Source organism: Crinia signifera, chromosome 12, assembly GCF_055691185.1.
Source record: "Crinia signifera chromosome 12, ASM5569118v1, whole genome shotgun sequence".
NCBI classification, from domain to species: domain Eukaryota; kingdom Metazoa; phylum Chordata; class Amphibia; order Anura; family Myobatrachidae; genus Crinia; species Crinia signifera.
Genome location: NC_139228.1, coordinates 61,714,359 through 61,736,037, shown reverse-complemented (window position 1 = coordinate 61,736,037; position 21,679 = coordinate 61,714,359). Strand labels below are relative to the sequence as shown.

The 21,679-nt window shown below is 49.3% G+C and overlaps 1 protein-coding gene across 1 annotated transcript in view; it reads right to left on the bottom strand.

Moving 5' to 3' along the window:
- The window catches only part of CDC42BPB (CDC42 binding protein kinase beta), a 145,534-nt gene extending 140,255 nt beyond the window's left edge, over positions 1-5,279 (bottom strand). The window contains exon 1 of the mRNA XM_083166071.1: positions 4,904-5,279. Within this exon, the coding sequence (XP_083022197.1) occupies positions 4,904-5,078 (175 nt within the window). The 5' untranslated portion in view covers positions 5,079-5,279. The remainder of the gene's footprint in view (positions 1-4,903) is intronic.
- Positions 5,280-21,679: the final 16,400 nt, after the last annotated feature.

Below are 21,679 nucleotides of genomic sequence, written 5' to 3'. Positions count from 1 at the left end.
GGTGGGTTTGCAAAAGCAAACTGCTTCTTTAACGGACAAAACCCATGCTGCACTGCAGGTGGGGCAGATGTAACATGTGCAGAGTGTGTTACATTTGGGCGAGTTATTTTGTTTCTGTGCAGGGTAAATACTGGCTGCTTTATTCTAACACTGCAATTTAGATTTCAGTTTGAACACACCTCACCCAAATCTATTTCTCTCTGCACCTGTTACATCTGCCCCACCTGCAGTGCACATGGTTTTGTCCATTAAAGGAGTGTGCTTTTGCAAACCAAATTGAATCACCCCCATAGGCTATGCAAAACTTTAGCACATTTCAGTTAAATGTGCAGATCACCTGGTGTGAAAGTGACAGGTTACATTTACTGCATTCAATTAGTTCCCTTTTAAAAGTGGAACCAGTGACAAGTTTTAAATACTTGTAATAAAATACAGCCCTGGAAATTGTCTTCACAAATCAAATAGATAAAGTGGCTGTTAATCTGGTGATAAATCCAGTTCCTGATAGGAAGACAGTCAGTCCACTACAGGTAGCCAAGATAGAAGAGGCCAGAGGATATAGTCTAATACCACTTTTACACCAAAACGCCGGGTCGCACCCAGCTTTTTGGACCCAGTATCAAGCCGGGTGCGACCCGGCGTTTTGTCCATTTTGTCCCACACCCAGCGCAGGCGCTTCTTGTGCCGCCGCCGCTTGGAGAGGACATCATCTCCAAGCGCCGATCGCCGCCACCGGGACCCGTACCGCTGCGCTGGGGGCAAGCCCAGCACTAAGGTAATCTGCTGGGCTGCCCCCAGCCCTCGTGCACTCCCCCAGCCGTCGTCCGGGAGGTGAATGGATGCCGCACACGGGCATCCATTCACCTCCTCCGCTGCTGTCTGCAGAGTCCAGAAGACAGCAGCACAGGCTGTCTGTGTCCCCCCCCCCCCCCCCGTCCAACCTGAGGACGCTATGTTCCGCAGGTTGCACATCCCCCATTAATGTAAATGGGAGCGGGGTCGGATGACCCGGTGTACCCATTTACACCGCCCTGTACCCAGGTCCTGGCCGTTTTCTACCCAGGAGAGGACCTGGGTAGAAGTCTCGTGTAAAGGGACACAGCTTGTCCCATTTACACTGCCGATGATTCGGGTCTGACCCGCCGCTGACCCGGATTTTTCGGCGGTGTAAAAGTGGTATAATATAGGGTCCTATTCTGGTTCTGAATTTGGCCCCTATCCTGATGGTCGGGATTTGCCCATGCGCATTTCTGAGCATGCGCTAACACCAACTGCCAACGGCTGTGGCGAATTGCTCACTCACCAGGCAGTTTGCAGTGGGGATGGAGGGACGGGGGCGGTAGCGATGGGTCATGGAAACACCCAGCTTTCATGTGCGTCCCCATAAAAATGCTGGACGTTCCAATGGATAAGCAGACGGGCCGATGGATGCCTGCTTGGGAGCAGGTGGCTGATGTCATATGACATTAGCCGCCTGCCCTGTCTTCGTCCTGGCGGCCGCAAAGATATGTCAGTCTCAACTTACTGACTTATATTTGCGAAGGGAGGAGAAATAATTTAATGGTTGGTGAGGGAATATGGCGGTGGGGGGGTATTTGGCGGGGCAGCATCACAAGGACTCCGTAAGCTGCGAGTCAATCAGAATGACCCCCACAGTCCCAAAGCAAACTTCTTTCCTATCTAGCCTTCAGCAAAGACGATGAGTGCCACTAAAGTAATGAGAGGGATTAGATGGAAAAATGTCCTTTATGGCTGCAGATTAAAATGTAGAGCAAAATGGAGAAAGTGCAAAGATCTCTGTCCAACATTCTCAGCCTATAAAACTTCTCGTTAAATTGTACGATTATAAGAACAAATAAGGAAATAAGAGTAACTGGTTACCTAGCTCTAAGGGGTATGGGGCATAGGGCCGACTGTATGAAGGGCGACATATTTTGGTCGACCACTAAAAATCGACACAAGCATTAGATAAACAATGGGAAGGTTGATTTCCTTTCATACCTTCTGAGGTAGAAGAAATCCAGATTAAGGACATTATTCAGGTCCATTCACACGGGTGTTCGTTCACATGGGGACCAATGCTTTGTTACTACGCATGTGCATATGCAGGGTGCGTGCAGCCACTGCGAATAGTCGGATCACTGGGTGCGTGCACCCAGGACAGCGGGCGGAGAGAGGCGGCCCCATCAGCATATGTCAACACCCTGTGTTTTATGGGGATTCTCATGCTAATGAGGCCGTGACCTGGGGCCGGGCAGCTGACATCACCGGATGTCAGCTGCCCGTCCACTTCCTTCCGAACGTGCACGCATATGTAAGGTTGCATCGATGGTCTGCGACCACCGAATGATGTGGGTGTTCCCCTGGATGCTGCGAATGGATGTTTATGAAAAGCATCCAGTGCGAAGGAACGCGGCTAGCGAATGGTGGGCCGGCGTACCACCATTCGCAAGGCGGGGGTTAGGTTGTCTCGCAATGATGCAAAATACACATGTGAGTGAATCAACCAGAAAACCCCCTAAACGCACCTTCAAGACTTACCGCATGCATTAATTACGGTAAAAGCTCCAAACCTAAACCCTAGGTGTGGGCTCTGATGAAATAGCTCTGGGCATTGAATCCAAGAGCTAAAGGCCACATTAAGTACCACGGCAAATTGATTTTCCTATAAACAGGAAATAAGACGTTTCGCGCTTCCAGCTAGTGCTTTGGTCAGAGCATCCGCATAACATCCAGTGTCCAAAACTACAAAGCGCTTCTCCCATCACTGGCCGACGGGAAAAGCCATACAGAAAACTGCTGCGTTAAGTCCCCATACGCCACAGACTAGTGCAGATGGATTAAGCCTGGTGAAGTGATAAATAGGCCGGTGATAAAGCACCAGCCAATCAGCTCCTAACTGCCACAGTACAGACTGATTGTAACAAATGTCAGTTGGGGACAATCGGTTGCTACGTTATCATCAAGTTCCACTTTATCACTTAATAAGTCTGCTCCTAGGTTCAAATAGCAGATACATTCAGAAGGGCTTCTTGAGAACTTTTATAAGTGCTCATACAAATATTTCCCAATCTGACCATCAGAAATGTCAACAATATAGAAGCGTGGGCTGACACCCAGAAATACTTGTATCCACACTGCTACATCCCAACCTAAATTCATACCAAGAAAAGGCCGAATATAAATACGCCAGATACAAATAACTGAGTAACTGCTGGACACAGACAGCAGGAAGATCCCTTCCTTTTCCTTTCTCCCTGGCTTCCTGTAATGGATTTGCTGGGATAAGCAGTGTGTGTATACAGTCGCTGCTATGCTCGTATACATTCCAGAGACTATAGGATGTTCTCCAGACCTGGGATGGGCAGGAAGGAGTACAGATAGGCTGCATGTGATCACAGACCACAGCGTTGAATTACCAGGGTTCAATCAATGTTCTCCGATACCAATGCTAACATTATAACCACAAGACAGTGAAAGTCACTCTCGCCATGTTAACCAAAGCAAATTGTGTCTAGAACATTGTAGGATCCAGCCCTGGGCATGGCACACAGCCTGTCACGGCTAGGCTGGCAGTTCCTGCTAGACTTCAGATAATTGACAGGTCACAAACATCGTTATCAACTGAGTCTGTGCCGGGCTAATACTCAGATCAACAGTAAGCAGAACTTCAGATATCAGTCTAGCACATTCATATTGTCCTCTGCAAGTATGTGCAGTATGGAGACCGTCACAGCCTAGGGTTTGTTATTCTTATTACTCACGGAGAATAAGAGCCACTCCTAGGAACCAAAGAGGATTCCCATCACCAACCTCAAAACATGCAAAAATATTAGTCATTGCCAGCAGGTTTGTTGCCTTGTTTTGCTGCCCACATTATGATTATCGGGCCTAACTAAACGCATCAGATCCTGATGGGGCGATGCACATGTACAGCACACAGATATTCCATACAGCATAAATAAAACAGAAAACTCAATACACAAGAACATTCTGCTCTGTGGCGTCACATTGGTTACATGATACTTAGCAGTGCACATCCTGTACCCCAATATCACCATGTCTCCAGGGTGTGCGCCCCATTGGGTAACATTGCTGGGCAGCACCCCTCACTGTGTTGGTAGATGCTGCACCCATCTCCGTAAAAGTAAAAACTCCCATTCAATGCACCACTGTGTAATGCCACCAACTACACCCCCTGTGCCCATGCATCCCGGTTTCCTGCCGCCAGCTATACCCCCTGTGCCCATGCATCCCTGTGTCCTGCCACCAGCTATACCCCCTGTGCCCATGCATCCCTGTGTCCTGCCACCAGCTATACCCCCTGTGCCCATCCATCCCTGTGTCCTGCCACCAGATAGAACTCCTGTGCCCATGCATCCCTGTGTCCTGCCACCAGATATACCTCCTGTGCCCATGCACACCTGTGTCCTGCCACCAGATATACCCTTGTACCCATGCATCACTATGTCCTGTCAACAACTATACCCCCTCTGCCCATGCATCCCTGTGTCCTGACACCAACTATACACCATGTGCCCGTGCATCCCTGTGTCCTGCCACCAGCTATACCCCATGTGCCAATGAATCCCTGTGTCCTACCCTCTGCCCATGCATCATTGTGTCCTGCCACCAACTATACCCCCTTTGCCCATGCATCACTGTGTCCTGCCACCAACTATATCCCCTGTACCCATGCATCTGTGTCCTGGCACCAGCTATACCTCCTGTGCCCATGCATCTCTGTGTCCTGCCACCAGATATACCCCCTGTACCCTTGCATTCCTTTGTAATGCCTCCAGCTATACCTACTGTGCCCATGCAGCCCTGTGTCCTGCCACCAGCTATAACCCCTGTGCCCATGCCACGGCTCTGCCCTGTGTTCCGCCCGCTGGGCACTCACCCCACTCCAGGAACTCGCTGACATACTTGTCCCTGCGCAGGGTGGAGCTGCTGCACTCCGTATACAGGCACAGAAGCACGTCCAGCAGGGTCTCCACGCTGAGGGCCCCTTCATTCTTCTGGGGCCCGTCCAGCAGCAGCTGCTCCAGCCGCTTCAGCCGCACCTTGGCCGACATGATGCCTACAGCGGCTGACACAACGTGTGATTCAGGCTACACCGGGCGCCGTACTCCCAGGCTGCTTCCCGGCTCTGACACTGCCAGGCCGGCGGAGATCATGGCCGAGCGCCCGCCCCACTGCCTGCTGGGATCCGGGATCACCGAGCCGCAGACCGGGAGCTCTGACCCCGCCCACCGGAAAGGGTAGGAACGTCCGAGGCAACGTCAGAGCGAGCGCTGCTGGGGAGCGCCCTCTGCCTGCTACTTGCGGCACCGCTTATCCCAGGGTAGAGACTAGATCAGATCCCCTTCAGTTTTGATTACAGGATGTGATGTTCAGTGAGGGCGGAAGTTGTTAGATTCCCTAACAACGTTTTTTATTTTATCTGTAAATCACTTAGGTGTAGGTTATTGTGTTTGATTTTAGCTGAATTGTACCCTCGCGGGCACGCTATGCTCGCACGCTTCGGGCACGGTGGCTCGCTTCGCTCGCCACAGATTTATATTCCCCCTCCAGGTATACCTGGACCCAGGGCATGTTGGGAAAATTGTCAAAACTGAAGGGGATCTAGGGGGTTATTCTAATCCATTCGGTCCTCTGTGGATTCGCACGGAGGGCCGATGGTGCACATCTACGCATGCACAGGCGCATTTCTGCGCATGTGCAGACGTAGGGTGCGTGCACCCACTGCAAACTTTTGGTTCGCCGGGTGCACGCACCCATGACGGCATGCGGGGGGGCGGGTTGCCCCATTACCATATGGGAACGCCCATCGTTCCATGGGCATTCCCATGAGAACGGGGTGACACGGGTGCGAGGGGCTTGCAGCTGAAATCACCAGATGTCAGCTGCCCGCCCATATCCGTGCCAGCGGTCACTTTTATATGCGTGCACGCACCACATCTTTTGATGGTCGGCGTCCATCGAAAGTTGTGGGCGGTTACTCGAGGCATGCGAATGGATGTTTATGCAAAACATCCATTCGCAGCCTGTGCGGGCGAACCCGCACTTCGAGGGGGGGAAGGGGGGTGCCACCCATTCACCAGGCGGGGTTTGGTGGACTCGCAAGGCTGCGAATTTGCAGCCTTGCGAATCAACCAGAATAACCCCCCTAGACATTACCCTTATTTTTCCCAGGGAGTACTAGCTAACGCTGGTGTACGGGGAGTGGGGAGGGACATAATACTGCAATGCACGATCACTCTCTTCCTATCACTTATACTAGAGTTCTTCTGGGATAAATGGTAGACAATGTCTAGGTCAACAGTCACTTTGTCGACCATTAATTGGCGACAGTGATTAGGTCGACACCTGAAAATGGTCGACATACACTAGGTAGACAATGACACAAGGTGGACACAAACAAATGGTCGACAAAGACACGGTAGACGGAAAAAAGGTCAAAATGGGTTTTTCAGGTTTTTTGTTGGCTATGTAGACATATGTCTGAGTGTACCACATCCCCTCGCATGGTGAATGGGCACGGTGCATCGCTGCGTTTGCTGCACTATTTTATTCTCTCTCAATTCCCACTGGGATGGTAAAGTATGAACAAGTTGGTTGATAAAAAAACCTGAAAAACTCAGGTCGACCTTTTTTCTGTGTTGACCATATCTATGTTGACATATACAGGGTTCCATGCATACCTACCCTCCAGGAATGTCCGAGAGCTGCCAAAAATCGTGTCCCTCTTGGAATGGTGGACAAGTACCCTGCAAGCCCTCTGGGGAGGGGTCTGTGGGAACCAGATGACATGTTTCATGCTGAAGCCTCACAACAACGGCCTCCATTGAGCCCTGCCCCACCCCACTCCCTAATCTGTCGTGTCCACTGGCTCCTCTCACTGCTTCACCAAGCTGGCATGCCCCATAGTAAAGCATTTAGGAGGCGTGGCTCACAATCGTGTCATTCCCAAGAAGATATACCAACCTTTTGGGCATACGGCACAAATACACTAACAAAAGCCATTAAATATCAGCATCCAGGATGCCTACCATGAGATTGCTGAGATTACCGGCCCCTTATGATGGCGGGAGGGTTGGGGCCAGGGTGCCAACCATCTGGGAGACTAGCCATCTTGGAGACTTGCTTGCTGTCCTGACTTTCCTCACGCACTCACAGAAGAGTGGCAAGATCAACAGTTTCCTAGTGAAGTGGGAAGGTTGGGGAGATATTACTGGAAATTGTGGGTCTGTGAGGTGGGGATGCAACTTATAATAATACAAGTCTGTGTTGCTTAAGATGCACCCCTAACAGACCCAATATTTAGGGGGGGGGGTGTGGCCTAGTGACTGACAGCCCTCCAGATAGGTGACCCATAGTAGGCAACTATGACTTAGCCTAATCTATCAAACTCATATTTGTGTTGGCCTCTCTGATTATCTATTCCCCACTGTGTAGCGCAGAGCAGGGGGGATTCCTAACTACTCCCCCAACAACCACCACCGCGGGACACTGTTGGGACGCAGGAATGTTCCAAAAAACCAGGAGAGTCCCGTGAAAAGCGGGACAGTTGGGAGGTATGATACCTCAATAAAAATAAAACAAACGATGAGACATATGTTTAACTGGTGTTTGGGAGGCTCTGTATTTTTAATACAGGAAAGCACTTGTGAAAGGGTCCATGTTACATGTATCTCATCACCTCTATTCATAAAGATGTGCGAGACATCTCTCACTCCTCCCTGTGTGTGTGGTATGTTGTACCTCACCCTCTCCGACTCACCCTCAGCCTCCAGCGTTTCCACACACTCCCTCCACATAGGACTCTGTAAGAGAGCATAACTACTAAAGGCCCATTCCTACTATAATAAAATATATGTACGCATATTCGTGTAGCGCCAGAATTCCACAGCACTATTTATAGAATGACTATTTAGCTGAGCAAAGGTAAAAATTCAAGTTGCTTCATAGAAAAGCAACTGATATAATTCACACTTATGTAAAAACATTATAGGAGCTTATGAGAAACAGATACGATTTTCACGCACTCAGGTGTTGACCTTCCAGAGGTTGACCCCAAAATGCCGTCTCCTTAGCAGTGATGGATCCTGGTGCTACTGTGTTACACGTTCCTGTAGCATTTGGCTCCTATCAATGATGTCACGTTTCGTGAAGCACCAGCTGGAGTGTAACGGAGGCTGGGTGCTTTAATGTAGGGCTGTTGCATGAACGACAGATTGTAGTGAAGCAATTGGATACAATTAAACCTTTTTTAATAAAGATACTGCGGTACAAGATATGAATGATGGCATAAAGAATAACTGTAGATATTGATAAACTGAAAGAAGGCAATAATAAACAATACTTATTGGAGAGCTTGAAGATGATTGGGAAGTTGAATGATTGGATGATTGCAGGATTAAATGATTGAAAGGAAGATTGAATGATTGGATGAAGGATTGGATGGTTGAATGATTGGATGAAGGACTGGATGGTTGAATGATTGGATGAAGGATTGGATAATTGGATGAAGGAGAAGATGAAGTCCAGTTGAATCTGTGCTGAGTGAGATCGTAGCTGCAGGACCAGGGATGCGAACACGGATAATGACCATCAGGAATGAAGGAAGAAGATGACACCCTTTGGGGGGTTAACCTTGTCCTATCCTAATAGGCGGCAGAGAGTTCCGTGATTATATGGTGGAGCAGTGGACGATCAGCAGGGATATCAGAGAAGACTTTCACCAGGATGCGAAGGAGAACTGTAGTGGATACTACAGGAATAGCCAGGAGTGATCAATGATGTTAGCGGGTAGACATCATTGTACTGACTGCCGGTCTGGCCCGGCTAGTCAGACTTTAAGGGTAGAGCTGAGCAGTGATTGGCTGCGCGTGTGACCTCACGCTTTGGAGCCGCGCAGTATAGGCTGTAGCAACCAAGAAGATGGCCGCCGCCAGATGCGGCAACAGAAACCAGCCGGCGGAGAGTATACGCAGAGGCGCTGCAGCCGGCGCTTCCCAGCCAGAGGCCCAACATGACACGGACACCATCATGGTGGCTCGTGCCCCACGCCACCCAGAACCTGCACAGCAGGAGACTGCACACCACAGCTGTCACCTGATGGTGACAAAGTGACGGAACGCAGACAGCCAGCATGGGTATCAGCAGCAGAGGTGAGCGCCAAGTCAGAGGGTAGCATATCAGACAGAGGCGTAACTACAACTTCCTGGGCCCCATAGCAAAATCCTGAAGGCCCCCCCCCCCCTCGATTGTCACTGCCACTCGGGGGGGGGGGGCAGAGTGAGATATAAAGGGTGCCGGGAAACAGAGAGCAGAAAAAGAGAAAGGGAGGAGTGTGAGCAGGAGAGAGGGAGAGAGGAAGCAGGGATTAAGAGTGTGAGAGTGTCAGGGAGAGAGAAGGAGAGACAGGTTGTCAGGTAGAGAGAGAGAGAGTTTGAAAAAGTTTGACTGGATTCCCCCTGGCAGTGGCAGATTTGCGAATGCACTCACTCACCAGCTGCTCTTCTGTGCTGGGCTGTACGGCTGCCCAGCACCGTGGTCCCCTGCTCCCCTCCGTGACTCTGAGGTGAGGCGTGCTTTACTGCTTTGCAAGTTCCTGGGCAGCGGCGGTGCCAGGATTTACTGCTCCCTTGAAGGCGCGGCCTTTAATGCCCCCCGGGTGGCGCCAGCTCCACGCACTGGTCCATGAGCAGTGCCATGCCATCCTGACCTTACTACTCCCGAGTCCCGTGCGCCGCCGTGCTCCGCTGCTGCCCGGGGGCCGCCAGGCTCCCCTACTTCTCTGGCGGCGCCGGGCTCCACTACTCCCTGGACGGAGCCAGGAGGTAATGCTACCTTGCTCTGTGCTCCACTGCTGCCGGGTGCCGCCGGGCTCCACTACTTCTCTGGCAGCGCCAGGCTCCACTATTCCCTGGATGGAGCCAGAAGGTAATGCTACCTCTGTGTTCCACTGCTGCCCGGCCCCTCTGAATTGTGTGCAATAGGGCAGCGCGGCAACATTAAAAAGAAAACTGGTGAAAAGAAGAAGATCCAAGGGGGTGCAGTGGATAGCCTGCTGGGGCCCCGGGCCCCCCCCAAGCCCCGGGCCCCATAGCAATTGTATCCCCTGCACCCTCTATAGTTACGCCACTGGTATCAGAGGTCTGTGGGACCGGGACAGCACAGGGAGCCAGGGTAGCTGAGATGGTGGTCGTGACAAATGAGAAGTAGCCGACAGTGAATCTGGGATCTCCAGGGGGAGCGCAGCATCACCTCTGCAGGTTGGTGCCGCATTGTGAAGATTATACAGTACTTGTTTAGGTCATTTTTGAAGAAAGCATGGCCACACCTCCTGTAATACCGGGACTTAGACAAGCTCTCTACGGCCATGGCCGCCACATGTATAGATTTTATTGTATGATATGTCGACATGGTCATAGGGCCAGATTCAACAGAATATGCTGGGGACCGATGGTGTGGCTCTGCGCATATTTGCACATGTGCAGGGCCGCTGTACGAACCCCTTTAGTGACGAACACAGTCACCGAGGTGTTCGTAGGATAGAGGAGAGTGCGGCCATAGTGTGTTCGCCGGGTGCATCCATAGGAAGCCAGTGCAGCCGAACACACGCTGCAAGAGGGGCAGACGGCCCAGCATTCGCCAGATGGGGTTTGGTGGACTCGCAAGGCTGCGAATTTGCGATTCAACCAGAATAGCCCCCTTGATGCCTGTCAACATTTTAGCAATGTTGACATAAAAACTGACTACATCTCAGGCTCTGAGGAAGGTGTATTCTGAAACCATTTTAAAATGTTGACAACTGTGATAATCTCATTTGAATAAATGTGGCCTGTATCATCGGTTTCCATGGATACAGATTTGCTAATGTAGGTCGGATATTTACAAAATATTTGTTAACTGGCAGCAGCAGTGTGTTTCTGGGTTTTTAACAGCTGATTCCTGGCGGGAGTATCAGACATCATTCCAGTAAGTGGAATCGCCAGGCCTAATGATCTTAACTTGGAAACATCCTTTTTAATGGATTTATCCTTTAAAGCTGCATTACTAAGTGGCAGAACATTTATGTGAGCAGGAGGGCCGGATAACCCATCCGTAGGGTCACACAGCCTTGGGGCTGTAAGACGAGTAAGAAGCACCGGCAGAATTGGCTTTTTCCTGAAGACTGTAGGAATCATGGGAGGGAAAGAGCATATTTGTAGTATTGCAGCTTAACAGAAATCTCCACCAACAGGCCCAGGATGGGGAGATTCGCCTTCAATGTCATTTTAACAGTGACTGCACCAGGGCCGGACTGGCCATCTGGCACTTCTGGCAAATGCCAGAAGGACCGATGGCCTTGTGGGCCGATTTTGTGCAGCTAGATTTAGTTGCATCCAGAAAAACCACTCTAAGCAAAACCCAGTGCTGCCGCAGCATAGGAGGTGAATGGATGCCGCACACAGGCATCCAATCACCTCCCGGACAAGGGTCAGGGGGGTGCATGGGGTCTGGGGGCAGCCCAGCAGATTACCTTAGTGCTGGGCTTGCCCCCAGCACAGCAGTCCAGGTCCTGGTGTAAAAAGGGGGGGCGCTGGTGTAAAAGGGACCAAACGCCGGGTCGCACCCGGCTTGAAGCTGGGTCCAAAAACCAGCGTTTTGGTATAAAAGGGGTATTAGTAACTGTTTTTTGGCTCATCTACATTTGTATATAAGTCATTTTAAAATATTCCTCTCAGATGTAGCAGTACCCACCCACACTTCTAGGTGCAACGTTCACAATCTCTTTTCACAATCTCTCCATACATGGAACTAGACACACCCTTTGGGAGGAGCATGACATGCTACCCTCAATGGGGTGCTTTGCAAAATTTGATTACTAACTATAATCTCCCTGAAACTAGTTTTCAAAAGTAGGCAAGTATGCCCCACAAAAGAGACAATGGGGGAGAAAGACGGAGATGGCCATTTTGGCACTAAAAAAGGAAAGCAGTAGTGACTGAGTGGGATTGGCCCATGTCTGCTTGCTCACGCTAATACGAGAACACATTGGAACCCTGTGTACCTACACAAATTCTGGATGGAAACAATCTGCCTGAGACAGGTGTCCCACCTCCATTCCCACGTTATCTTGGTGCACAAAAAGCGGCCTTCAAAACTTTCATCACCTTTACGATGGACAAAGTCAGTGTGTTTACAAGATCGCCACCTGGAAACGTCTATTTAGCAGATAGTTTGGTCTTTTGAGGTTGATCTGTACGCACTAGTGAACTCCATCCATGTGCTTAAGTCAGACTTCTTTCATTTTGGCACATACACAGAATCCTGTAAGGTATTTTCCTTCATGTCTTTGTCGTTTTTGTAATGTGAGTTTGCTGATTATACATTTTCTATGTGTGATTTTACAAATAAGTCATACTGCACCGTGTCGGCGCCTTGGCGGGAGCGGCTGCCGTTGGCCCCTCCTCTGCTGCTGCCGCTGACCAGTCCCTGCTGCCGCCACCCCCGCTTGTCCCGCACATGCACATTATCTTCCACAGCTAAATCACGGCACCTGTTCACTGCAGATGACAAGCACCGGGACCGGTGCCTTGGCCTCGGAACTGTACATGCACATACCATGGATTCTATTGGCTGTTGCTTTATATCCATTTAACCCTTGTTGTTCCAACATTTTACTCTTTTGTTTTTGCACAGAGAAGAGTCCTAACCTGAGGCTCTACATCTGCTAAATGGTCACCAGGATAAAAAACCCTTCAGGCACTGGCCAGCCTCAGGGCGCAGTACACAAGAAGGTGCACAGGAGGCGCTGTATAGCAGAGCTAGCCCTCTCTCCCGGGGGACTGCAGAGAGTAACCAGGATCTTCCACATCAGTGTATTAATGTAAGACTAATGGATGTACACTTTTTTATATGGATTTGGGCATCAAGCTTTCTGGTCACCGCTAATAATTAATGCATGCTTTTGCTTCTGTTGTCATGCTGCCTCTAAATGATATATGTACTGAGCAGCTAATGGGATGGGATTGTTCTCTTATAGGTCGCAAAAGATTGAAAACTGATTATATATAAGGACCTCTTAAATAAGTTGTGTTCCTGTGTGTATATAAATATATACCCGCTAAGAGTTTTTTGGGGAAATTTACTAACAAAAATCCACCACTATTTGGCGTTATTCGTACGCAGTCATATTCAAATGCGATTGCCTTCACGGTAAGATCCCACCCAGATCGCATTGAATATGCGATCCATAATTAATGAGCCCCTTAACCCTTTGAGTGTTGAGTGAATTTGGCAAAATAGGTGTAAATATGGGCAAGCAAACATTTGTGTTCGTCATAACGACCTGTAATGTTACCTTATGTAGGAAATAGAATCTTTTTTTACATTTTTTATTTGAATTTATATTACAAATGTGAGCGGTGCTGGCATTTTTATTGGATGTTTTGAACATCTCCCACAGAGACGTTGGCACTCAAACGGTTAATCAGTTCCTAGAGGACTTGTTCATATATTTCTACCCGCATTAAACTCAGGGTTGCCAACTTTTACAGTCTCCTCTCCGGGAGAACCCCGGAGAGGAGACTGTCAGCATCACTTCTGGGGGCGGGGCCTGATGGAGACATCATCAGTCCCTGCCCCCAGTGACGCAAATCCCGCAATATGCGGGTCCCCGACGAGGGGCGGGGCTAAATATGTCAAATTTGCATATTTAGCCCCACCCCTTCCGGCAAACCGCCGCAAATCGCGGCAATTTCAAGCTTCTGCCCCCAGGTAAATGAGGGGGGGGGGGAGGGGACCGCCGGAATCCGGGAGGGTTGCCCACCTTTCCGGGGGGCCGGGAGGGGGACCCGATTTTCGGGATCCTCCCGGCCATTCTGGGAGGGTTGGCAACCCTGGTTAAACTTTGCTCCGCAGGGGAAGTATTCCCAGACCCCTTCACTACTAGGCCACGTATAGGGGAGTGACAACTCTTGGTTAATTAAATTAAGCCCCTTGTTATGGTTAATTAAATCCTTTGAAATATGTTTACTTGACACTGTCTATGTTCTTAATCCTCCTATGTCCAGGGGAGCCGAGAGGGAGGTGGAGCAGGTACTAATTACCCGGGCCCGGGCTTGCTGGAGGGGCCCGGCAGGGGCCCTGGTCCAACCCCCCCCTCTTCCCCCTCCGTCCTTCCCAGCATCAGCAGCAGCACACATACAGCATGTGCTGTGCTGACAGCAGGCTCAGCATGTGTGTCTCACTGACAGCGTGAGAACTCATGTTGAGCCTGCTGTCAGCACAGTACTTGCTGTAGGAGTGTGCTGCTGCTGTGGAGTTTAGAGTTTTTTCACCCCATCTTAACATTTTGGGGGCGTAGCCTAAGCACAGGAGGTGGCCACACCTCCCACACTTAGGCCACGCCCCAAAATATTTACCGGGGCCCGGCATTCCTCTCGGCTGCCCTGCCTATGTCTCACAATTCATTTTTCCAAATGACAATTAGAGGAATTAGATGTTCTGCTGCCTCCGTACAGTAGGATATAGTTTATTTATTGTTGGGATGTACTTGGCATTTATATTGTTTAATATCTACAGTGACTCATATAATGAGAGTCGGTGTCTTCTTGTTAAATACCTAATAGTGGTACTTGGAAAAACAATCCATTAATTATTCTGTTTTTCACCATTCAGGAACGGTGTATGTGACTATTAGAGTGTAATTAACACCAATGATTAACCCATTCCTGGTAATTACCACTAATAACAGATACTAAAATATTCAAAACTAGTTAGTCAACAAAAGGTTTGCTTAATTATTATAGTTTGAGTTTAGTTGCATTTGAAACAATGGGCCCGATTCAGACACATTAGGAGGGCCCCGGATTCTATTGCAAAATCGATAGAACACGCATGCGCACGGTCCCCTTGCGCACAGACCATGCGAAGAGTAGAAACACTGGTGAACCCCATTGGACTTATTAATGACAATGCACTGTAGAAAATACACCATTATTCATATGTCCCTATAGATTGTAAGCTTGCAGCAGGGCCCTCTTACCCATACTTGTCTACTTTTAAAGTCTCCTCTCCGGGAGAACCTTAGGGCTGCGGTCAGTTGTGCAAGTAAGGGGGTACGGAGTGGTTCGGCGTACTTTTAAGAAATATGTTGCCGTACCACCCTGCATCCCCTGCTGCGCTTCTCCCACCCCTCTGGGGGCTGCTGCCGCTGAAAGAGCAGTGCCACAAGCTTCCCCTACCCCTCCCGCACCTCCGCCACTGAGAGACTAGAAGAGTGGATCGCAGCGCTGCAGGCTTCCCTCACCCCTCTAACAGCCCTCGGCCATATCAAATATGGCATGGCTCCTTAACCAATCAGAGCTTACATACAAGCAGCCACGGTGATTAGCTGCCTGGCCACGAGCTTCCATTGGCTCATCAATCTGCGCCATATTTAATTGGAAATGTCCGAGAGCCGCAGGAGGGGTGAAGGAAGCCTGTGGCGCTACACAGCTTGGGGTTGGGGCCCGGCAGTGACTGCCATTGGGACCTGCACATGACAGTGCTGCTGTCTTGGGAGAGGGGCATGAGCCGGCATGGTTGGAGGGATCCCCCTGGGTAATGAGCATGTAATCCCCCCCTTGGGCAACAAGCATGTAAAACCTTCCCACCCTATGGCAACAAGCATGAAACCTCCTCTGCCAACAAGCACAAAACTTCTAGCATCAAGCACGCAGCTCCTGGCAACTAGCATGTAGGTAAGCAGCACTTATGTGACATAATATGTCATATGCATTATGGTGTGTAACATAATATGTAATGGGCATTATGGCATAATAAGTAATGGGCATTACATTACGGTGTGGGGTATAATGTGTAATGGTCATTATTGTATGGGGCATAATGTGTAATGGGCATTACCCTGTGCGGCATAATGTGTAATGGGCATTACAGTGTGGGGCATAATGTGTAATGGGAATTACTGTGTGGGGCATAATGTGTAATGGGCATTGCGGCATGTGGTATAATGTGTAAGATTCATTAAGGTGTGTGGCATAATGTAGACATGCCCCTAATGTCATCTAACCACTTGTCTAGTGTCATATGACCATGCCCCCTCATGACACATACTTCCACATCCACTTTTGGCGCGCTCCTACGGCGCGCACTTATAGTACCACTAAGAAATCATTACTACTTGAGCCATTGACTGCGGTTTCTGGGAGTGTTTCCCACCTTTCCAGAGGGCCGGGATGGGGAGCCGATTTTTAGGAGCCTCCCGGCCATTCCGGGAGGGTAGGCAACCCTGCTTTTACCTCCAAGTCTGTCTGCTGCTACCCAGTTTGTTCTATTACTGTCTACAATTGTAAAGCGCAACGGAATCTGCTGCGCAATATAAGAAACTGTACATAAGTAAATAGTTCCAAGAGGAGGTGGGGCCCAGGCAGTGGGGTACTCAGTCAGTATAACTAGTGGTGGTGACACAGTGGCACGTACAGGGTCTGTGGCGTTACTACAGGAAGGAGGGACACACGTAGGCGAGGGACACATATTCTTCCAATATGGAGGACAGAGCTAGAGGACACATCATGATTGGCCGACTCGGAGGTTGCACTGTGATGGAACTCATGACATTTGATGGTCCCGGCAGCTGTCCTCCACCAGTGGGATCTGTTGCTTTAAATGCTAAGCAGCGTGACTGACAGGAGAGGCACTGCATTATAACCCATTTATCCGCTACAGCTTTCTGTGCAGTGATTGCTTTGAGGCAGTTCAATAAAAGCAACTGTCTGCTGTGAAAGTCTCAGCGTTCTACTGAGCCACTATGAGGGTCTAACAATAGATCTCAAGACTACACCTGACGGAATAACAGCCAGAACATCGCAGACCTCACAGCACAAGCAGCTACAAGATTGCGGTCAGTGGTCAGCTGGGGGTAAGTGCTGACCATACATGCACAGACCCCCCCCCCCCCCCCGGCACCCAGCAGAATAGATCGCAAGGATAGGTACCTTTCAGAGTTCCTGTCCCTGTGCGCAAAAAGGGCCTGATTCAGACCAGCTCGCTAGGCTGCATATATTCGCTGCCTAGAGAGCAGATAAACGCCGCCCTGCCGAAAGCACGCGCTCTTCCCGCCGAGCGAATGCCCCTTCTAGCATGCAAACGTATTAATACGCTTACGCATGCGGCCGCACAAGGAAAAATCATTAGATGGTCGATCATCATCAAATGATTTTTCCTCCCTAAGTCTATACTTACTTTTATCCTGGACGGAGATGGCCGAAATGGGAGTGGGTGCTGATGTCATGTGACCTCAGCTGCCCGTCCAAGGCAGGCATGGACAAGCTTGCTTTCGCAAGGATACGCCCAGCGTTTCTATAGATGGGTCCATAACAGGATGGGCGGTCCGGTGCTTCCGCCCCCTGACTGCCCACCATTGAGTGAACGCCCCATAAGCTGTCTTTGGATCTTGCGAAAGAGCCTATGGTATTAATGTTGCAAAACCAGGTATACGCTAACCAGTCAATATTAAAGGCCCTGCTTGTTATGGGGCAGTTGTACTAAGCCTTGATAAGTGATAAAGTAGACGGAGATAAAGTACCAGTAAATCAGCTCCCAATGGTCACTTTTCATGTTGTGTTTGAAAAATGGCAGTTAAGAGTTAATTGGTCTCTTTACGTTATCACTATCCAAGGCTTAGTACATCTGATGCTATGTAAAAATAAATAATATAAATAATAATGTAAAAGTAATAATAACTAACTCACAGACACATGACAACAAAAAAGGTTTATTTGAATACAGCTCTCACCATGTCATTAAAAAATAGAATTGTCTTCCTTTGTAGTTGATCAGTTGGACTCCACTAGGAAAGTCTTCTCAACTCGAACCCCTGCTTGTTACCAGCCAGAGGTGGAAGCTCATCCCGGGTACCCGGAGGTAGGCTTGACTCAGTAAGGCCCGCCTATTTAGCGATTTCCATTATTCTGCGCATGCTCTTCTTAAACTGCGGTCGCATTGGGAGGGTGGCAATGCGTTGTTCTCCCTGGGGGAGGGTTGGCTGATCATTTGCCTAGAAAGGGTGTGTACTGCTACATATGAGAGGATTCTTTTAAAATATCCAAATATAGATGAGCCCCAAAGCAGTTAGTAAGAGCTACTACTATACTTGGTAAAGTGCTGGGAAATGGTGCAGATGATTCAATGTAGATGCATACCTCCCAACTGTCACGATTACAGTGGGACAGTCCGGATTTTCGGGTCCTGTCCCGCTGTCTCACCCGCGGCAGGCATTGTCCCGCTGCGGGGGGGTGTCAGTTGGGAGACCCCCCAATGTAATAGAATAGACGCTGTGAAAATGAGGTCGCGGCTAATTAGCATAAGCAGCACCCTCATTTGCATACGCCCAACCCCTTTTCGGACGCCGAAGTGTCCCTATTTCATCAGCACAGAAGTTGGGAGGTATGTAGATGTATCTACAGTATCTCTCATTACTTTTTTCCCAAAAAATGTAACAGTGTAATGTGGGCAAGGTGAAATGAGGGAGATTGCTAGACTAATGAGGGAGAGAGGGGGATTGCTGCTATGTCAGGGAGTCTCCTGCAGAATGCAGGAGGGGAGGTCAGTAGCGCACGCAGGGGGGGTTTCTGAGTACCCAGAAACCCCCCAGGAGTCTAGGCTGAAAGCTGAGGGTCTCCTCTTTCCATGGGTACAAGAATTTTAAAAATCGGCCCTTGGGAACCGGAGATATCTGACTTCAAAGCAGTGGTCCCCATCCAAGCCTGTTAATTGCTCTTCCCAGTCAGATATTTAAGGTTCTGTCAGACTTAGAGTTTTTCTGAGGATATATTCCAAAAGTTGAGACTCTTCCCCTTTGATGGATACTAGTAGCTTGTCTCTACTGTTCCCAGAACCAGAGATATCAGCCTTCCAGCAGCTGGTTACTGCTCCAACTCCACACACCTGGTATGTAGTTTTATATACTTGTTGGCAGATTGCTCTGCCTCCTGAACTCTGATCCCCTAGTCCCCAACACCATTTGGTAGGTGGCATTCTCTCGTTTTTAATTCCATTAAAATCTAAGAAATCTATTTCTGGGAACTGGAGATATCTGCAGTCAAGCAAGCTGTCCTCCCACCAGAAAATTATGAATAATAAGCCCACTCCACTATACACCCCTCCTTTGCATATTAAACATCCTCTACCACCCTGGAAGAAATGTATTAGAGCCCCTTCATTCAGCCCAATGCCCCCTTCTCCCACCCCATCTCCCACCATCTGTGCAGTAAAGGGGCAATTAGTGGAAATTACTGATCCAGGCCCTACATGCTAAGCGGTTGATATAATACCCCCTACCAGTCGCGGGACATCAAAACTTCCCCCACCCCTACTGCTGGAGGATCGGTAGGGGCCCCAATACATTGCTATGCCCAGGGGTCTACACTGCTGTTATGTCTATCTATAATACTTTAACTGACCCGGCATATACTGGGTCACCTAAGTGTCCATCTCCGTCCCTCTGGAAACCCCCTTCTGAAAATCCTGCGTTTGCTACTGGAGGTAACTATGATGTAACAGTGTAATGTGGCTAGGTGACATGAGGGAGATTGGTAGACTAATGAGGGAGAGAGGGAGATTGCTGCTATGTCAGGGAGTCTCCTGCAGAATGCAGGAGGGGATGTAACTATGATGTAATAGTGTAATGTGGGCTACGTGACATGAGGGAGCTTGCTAGACAAATAAGGGAGATTGCTGCTATGTCAGGGAGTCTCCTGCAGAATGCAGGAGGGGAGGTTACTATGATGTAACAGTGTAATGTGACATGAGGGAGATTGCTAGACTAATGAGGGAGAGAGGGAGATTGCTGCTATGTCAGGAAGTCTCCTGCAGAATGCAGGAGGGGAGGTAACTATGATGTAACAGTCTAATGTGACATGAGGGAGATTGCTAGACTAATTAGGGAGAGAGTGAGATTGCTGCAATGTCAGGGAGTCTCATGCAGAATGCAGGAGGGTAGGCAAATATAAGTTTATCTCTCTCCAAGCTTTAGTACATATAGACCCCTAAGTATGATATGACTGGTGAATTGGAGTTGGCATATTCTGGGTCACCCTGATCTGCTATCCCTCACCAGGGGAAAGTGCCCATGGAATATCATTTTATTTAGTTACCATGGTAACATCACAATTAGTAGATGATTGGAGCTATTTTTGTGACTTCCCTGTTAGTAGGACAATAAAGTGTCCGATTAGAGGCACACGTCCCCCATTGTGTACATTATTCCACAGGAGTGAACATAATGCAGTTACTCATTCATTCTTTGAACTGTTCCTTATGACTGGATTAAATTACCCTCGCTAATCGGGAGTTATTCACATGCTTGGGTAGTTATTAAAGAGTCATTTAATGCGTTGATATTATAGTCATTCATTTTCTTGATGTGCGGCATTTGTGCTGTTATGAGTTTGTACTGTGATATACCAGGAAATAAACTTTTCTTATCAAACGTGTGCAATACAATCAAGGGTGTAACTGGATTTGTGTGAGCCCTATAGCAACATTTTTAAAGGGGCCTCCAGAACATCATCAGAATGAGGGGGGGGGGGGGGGGGGGGCAGTCCTGTAAAAACCTATGGATGAGCTTTGCGCCACACTGAGAGCAGAGGCTCTGTCGGAGCACCATTGCCCACCTCATTGCCCGTGCTTCTGGCTTGCAGGGTGCATGGAACCCTGCAGCCAGTGTCATGGCAGTAGTGCCCATAAGTGAGCACAAGGGCGGGTCGAGGTGCGCCAATTTGCCTAATGGCTGGGCGGCTACAGAATATCGGTTGGACCCCCATCCCCATGAAAGTAAGCAAAATTCCTGCAGCATGAGACTTGGAATCAGCCCCTTTATTTGCTCCTATTGGGTTGTGCTTGTTATAGTGCTTGATGTGGACAGGCCAGGTCAGTGATAATAGGAAGGTTTACAGGGGCCTGTGTGCTATAAAATATTTGCAGCTAATTCCCCCGAATGAAACCGTTTTGGGGGTTTGCCACAAATATTAAGTACCCCCGGAATGTATCAGAAGGAACCGCAGATCCCTTCTGCCCCGCCAACAGCCTCATCCCCCATAGGTTTCTACAGAGGATGCAATGCTGCCCGATGTATCAAGACATCAGGTAGCATCGCATCAGGTCCCTGGGCTACCACCATTCTGAGATGGCGGTAGCCCATTGTAATCTATGGGTTACAGATCGCACTGCCGGCGCGGCATTGTGGTCAGTGGGGTCGGCAGGGGATCAATGCTGACCATGCCCGTAGGCAAACACAGGGGGGTTCTGGTTGCCCAGAAACCCCCATCTTCTTATCAAGTAGTTCAAATGATGACAATAGCAGAGGAAAATACGGCCTGATTTTGGATGACGCGCTAAGCAGCAGTATTTTGCTTCCTAGTGAGCCATATAACACCACCCACTGGGAGTACGAATGCATAAACATCCATTCGCAGGCTAGCGTCTGGGCCCACATCATCCAGTGTAAGAGACAGAGCGGAGCTGCTGCACATGCCCAGTGGTAGTAGCTTCTTCTAACAAGTTTGCTGTGTGTGTCTGAGTCCTCAGTCATTTTGCTGGACCAGAGAGCAGCTGCCAGGAAGAAGAGACAGGAGCCTTTACAATGAGGTGGGAGAATGTGTGCTTTGAAACTGCAGTACTG